This window comes from Convolutriloba macropyga, chromosome 7 (genome assembly GCF_964194025.1).
Source record: "Convolutriloba macropyga chromosome 7, txConMacr16.3, whole genome shotgun sequence".
NCBI classification, from domain to species: Eukaryota; Metazoa; Xenacoelomorpha; order Acoela; family Convolutidae; genus Convolutriloba; species Convolutriloba macropyga.
This window is the reverse complement of record NC_134474.1, coordinates 7,501,330-7,505,517: the sequence shown is the minus strand read 5'-3', so window position 1 is coordinate 7,505,517 and position 4,188 is coordinate 7,501,330. Positions and strand designations below refer to the sequence as shown.

At 41.5% G+C, this 4,188-nt stretch overlaps 1 protein-coding gene across 1 annotated transcript; it reads left to right on the top strand.

The window, feature by feature from the left end:
* Window positions 1–1,787: 1,787 nt before the first annotated feature.
* On the top strand, window positions 1,788–3,164 carry LOC142342542 (uncharacterized). The gene has a single exon (XM_075393899.1). It carries the CDS (start codon window positions 1,788–1,790, stop codon window positions 3,162–3,164), a length of 1,377 nt encoding a protein of 458 aa, XP_075250014.1.
* The last annotated feature ends 1,024 nt before the right edge of the window (window positions 3,165–4,188 follow it).

Below are 4,188 nucleotides of genomic sequence, written 5' to 3'. Positions count from 1 at the left end.
ACGCAAAAGCTTGTAGAGATTTGCCAGCGCCCATTTCCATAACACGACCCAGCCATGGAAGATCAAACTTTGCCCATAAACCATGGATTCAAAAAACTCAAAGTCCCTTGCCCTCATCTACGAGAACGACAAGCAATGGTCAACAAGGTGGCTCCTTTTCAGACGGTAACAAACAAGGCCCCTCCAGAACTGTTGTTTGCCCCAGTAATGAGACCTGTCAATATCTCTACAAATGTTCTCATATCCAGACCCTCTCTCCTTTTGATCGGAGAGAACATGTCAAAAACTTAAAACTTTGCTCCAACTGCTTTGGCAGTCATCATGTTCAACATTGCAAATTCAAAAAACGTTCGTCGAACTGGCAATTGTGGCCGAAAGCATCATACTCTGCTCCATGAGAGCTTTGAAGACAATAATCAGAGCGTGAAGCCGCCATCGGCCGTTAAATCCGCTCAATTACATGGAACAGGACAAGTAGCCCTTGTTCCGGTTGAACTTTCCAATGGTGTAAAAACTCTTGATACTTATGCGTGTCTAGACAACGGAAGTTGTCAAAGCTTGCTGCTTACATCTGCAGCATCAGAGTTGGAGATTGACAAGAACACAATCGCTAAAATACCTATCAGTGGCTACCATACAACTAGAGAAATAGACTGTTCTCAAGTTTCTGTCCAAATCAAGCCATACTGATCTCAGAATAGCGCAGTAGTTTCAATCGATGTGCTAGCAGTACCAGATCTCAATATGACACCAGTTAAAACCAGTGAGCTGATCAAACTTTGTAGTAAGTTTGATCACCTTAAACACATCACGTTTCCAAATGTCAAACAAAATTAAGTGTGTATAATCATTGGAATTGATAACCTTGAACTAATCCACTACAATGAGATAGCTAAAGGCCTGAAAAACACACCTTGGGCTGTCAAAACACCATTAGGTTGGTCTTGTGCCGGAAAGACCAACATAATTGCAGATGAGCAAAATCCAGTTCTCAAAACCCAAATTTGACAACGAACTTTGAAATTTGACAATTGGACAACGAACTTTTCACCAAAGTTCAGGATTGGATGAAGATCGAAAATTATGGCATTGCATCAAAGAAAAAAGCACTGTCCAAGAACGATGAGAAGGCTTTGGAAATTTTACAATCCACAACCAGATTCAAGGATGTCATTACGAAGTTGGTCTCTTGTGGAAAGAGAATGCAAAATTGCCGAATAACAGATGGCTCGCTGAGAAACAGTTGAAGAATCTAAAAGCAAAGCTTTCCACAAAGCCAGTATTATGAGACAAAATATGAAGAGACTTTCCAAAACAACTTGCAAAACGGATATGTTGTAAAAATTGATCCTTGTACCGACAACACAAAGTCAGTTTCTTATCTACATCATCATCTGGTGTCGAACGAGAATAAGCCCGAAAAAATTCGATGGGTGACTAACGCATCCAGCATCTTTCAAGGCCAATCTCTCAACTCAAATCTGTTGAAAGGCTCGGACTTGCTCAGCTATTTTGTTGGGATTATTTTGCGTTTCAGAGAAAGTCATATCGCAATATCCGCCGACATTGAGCAAATGTTTATGCAAGTCAAAGTTGCTCCTTCAGACCGTTCATATCTTCGTTTCTTGTGGGATCACAACGGCAAAATAGAAGAATATGAATACACTAGCCACATATTTGGTGCAACGTCATCATCTTGCATTGCATCGTACGCTCTACGTCGTTCTGCAATAGATAGTCAGAAACATTTTTCTGAGGTTTCCCATATTGCTGAATGCAATATTTACATGGACGATTTGTATATTTCCACTGACGACGTTGAAAAAGCTGTAAACATAATGAGCAGCACTAAAACTGGCCTGTCTCTTGGGGGTTTTAACCTCACCAAGTGGAATTCTAATTCGGCTCTATTTTTGCAACAAGTCAGTAGGGATCAACTTTTAAACACAAACGAAGCTTCACCTCAAATTCAAAAGGTCCTCGGATTACCGTGGAATGCAAAAACAGAAACTTATGTAATCGAGAAGAAACTTTTCAATAAGTTTCCCTTGGATAACACTATGGTAACCCAAAGAAAACTCCTGCGGTTTGTCGCATCCATTTTTGACCCCCTAGGTTTTATAGCACCGCTCACCATCCGAGTTCGTAAAAGTCTACAGGCCGCCTGGAGTCATGGACCGAAGTGGGACAAACCTTTGGACCTCAATGAGTTTGCAGATCTAACTCAACTGCAAAACGAACTACGGGAATTCCGCGAAATTTCAATACCTCGCTGTTTATTCATTAACAAAGCAATAAAGGAAACAGCTCTCCATACATTCTCAGACGCGTCGGAGTATGCACTCTCAGCAGTTTCGTATCTTAGGATTGAATACGTTGATGAAACCGTTCAAGTGAAATTCATCATGGGAAAAGCCCGCGTAGCTCCAATCAAAAGAATGACAATTCCAAATCTCGAGTTGCAAGCCGCCGTATACACAGCTCAGCTCGCACAATTCGTGACAGAAGAGCACGATATTCATATTAATGAAAAAGTTTTCTGGTCCGATAGTACAACAGTTCTTTATTGGCTCAGAACCCCAGAGATACGTCATCGCATATTTGTTGCTAACAGGTTGGCGAAGATACTTGATGTATCAACAGCACATGACTGGAATTACATCACCTCAGCTGACAATCCAGCCGATAATGGCTCAAGAGGCTATGAAGTTAAACAGATGAACTGCAGTTCTCGATGGCTCAACGGTCCTTCCTTTCTACAGTTACCAAAAAGTGACTGGCCAAGTCAGGACATCTTGAAAGCGCGAAATTCAAACGTTCTCATCGTTCATGCGTTGCAAACCGATCTGCACTCAGCAATTCAATGTCCGATCGACATTGCAAGCTTCAGCAATTGGAATCGTCTGGTTATAGTTGCAGCATACTGCTTTTTCTTCCTCGATCGTTTGAAAAAACAGAGCAGTAGCTTATCGCTCGCACATCACACACTGGCTTACAAGTACCTCATCGGCGTTGCTCAAAGTCAGAACTTTGGAAGTGAGATTTTGTCCTTACAAAAAGGCAAGGAGTTACTTTCGTCGAGCCCTCTAAAGACACTCTGTCCTTTTGTTAACGAAAAAAATGAACTCCGCGCCAAAGGTCGGCTGTCTAAGGCAATGGTCTGAGAAACTGCTCGCCATCCGTTAATTTTAGACGGGGTTAACCCAATCGTTAAGCTGCTCATCAAAAACACTCATCTGGTGAATAGTCACTCTGGTGTTGAACAAACACGTTCCTTTCTAATGGAATACTATTGGAATCTGAAATGCCGAGCTGTCGTTAGACAAACAATACGTCAGTGCATTCCCTGCCGAAGAATGGCTTAAGAAATTAGTCCACCTCAGATGTCAGATCTGCCCAGTGAACGTTTACCGCTACAAAATCACTTTGCGTTTGCCATAACAGGCCTGGACTTCATAGGTCCTTTTCCTATAAAACAGTGTGGTAAAATTGCTACCCGTTATATCCTTCTATTTTCATGCTTAGTTGTAAGAGCCGTTCTTTTGGAAGTTTCTGAAAGTCTTTCTACAGATTCTACAATGAGTTGCATCCGCAGATTCATTAGCCGCCGCGAAAACCAAAAAAATTTTATTCTGACAACGGAAAATCTTTTGTTGGCTCTTGTTCCGAATTGAGAAAAGGAATAGAAGCTCTCAGATCCTCGCGAGAATTTGCATCTAAGCTCCACATCATAGACGTAGATATCAATTGGAAATTTAACCCCCCTCTGGCTCCGCATTTTGGCGGCAGCTCGGAAAGATTAGTTCAAGTTTTCAAACTCTCCCTCTGCAAAGTCATTGGCTCGAGAACGCTAACAGACGAAACGCTGTCGGCATTCACTTGTGAAATTGAGTCCAAAATGAATTCGCGACCATTGACGAAAGTTTCTAGCGATATAAACGATCCACTCCCTTTAACGCCAAACCATTTCCTTTTGGGTAGACCCTCAATCAATCTCCCTTCAGGAGTCTTCTTTCAAAGCAAAGTAGCAGTTACTAAATCTTGGAATACATCACAAATTCTAGATCAACATTTTTGGAACCGATTTATTAGAGAGTATCTCCCTAACCAGCAGAAACGCTCTAAATGGCATAAAGTAAATCAGAACTTAAAAGTTCACGACTTAGTCTGGATTTTTGGAAGATTTCA

Coding starts and splice junctions, on each gene's coding strand:
- LOC142342542 (XM_075393899.1), top strand. CDS start 1,788: ATGGACGATTTGTATATTTCCACTGACGACGTTGAAAAAGCTGTAAAC.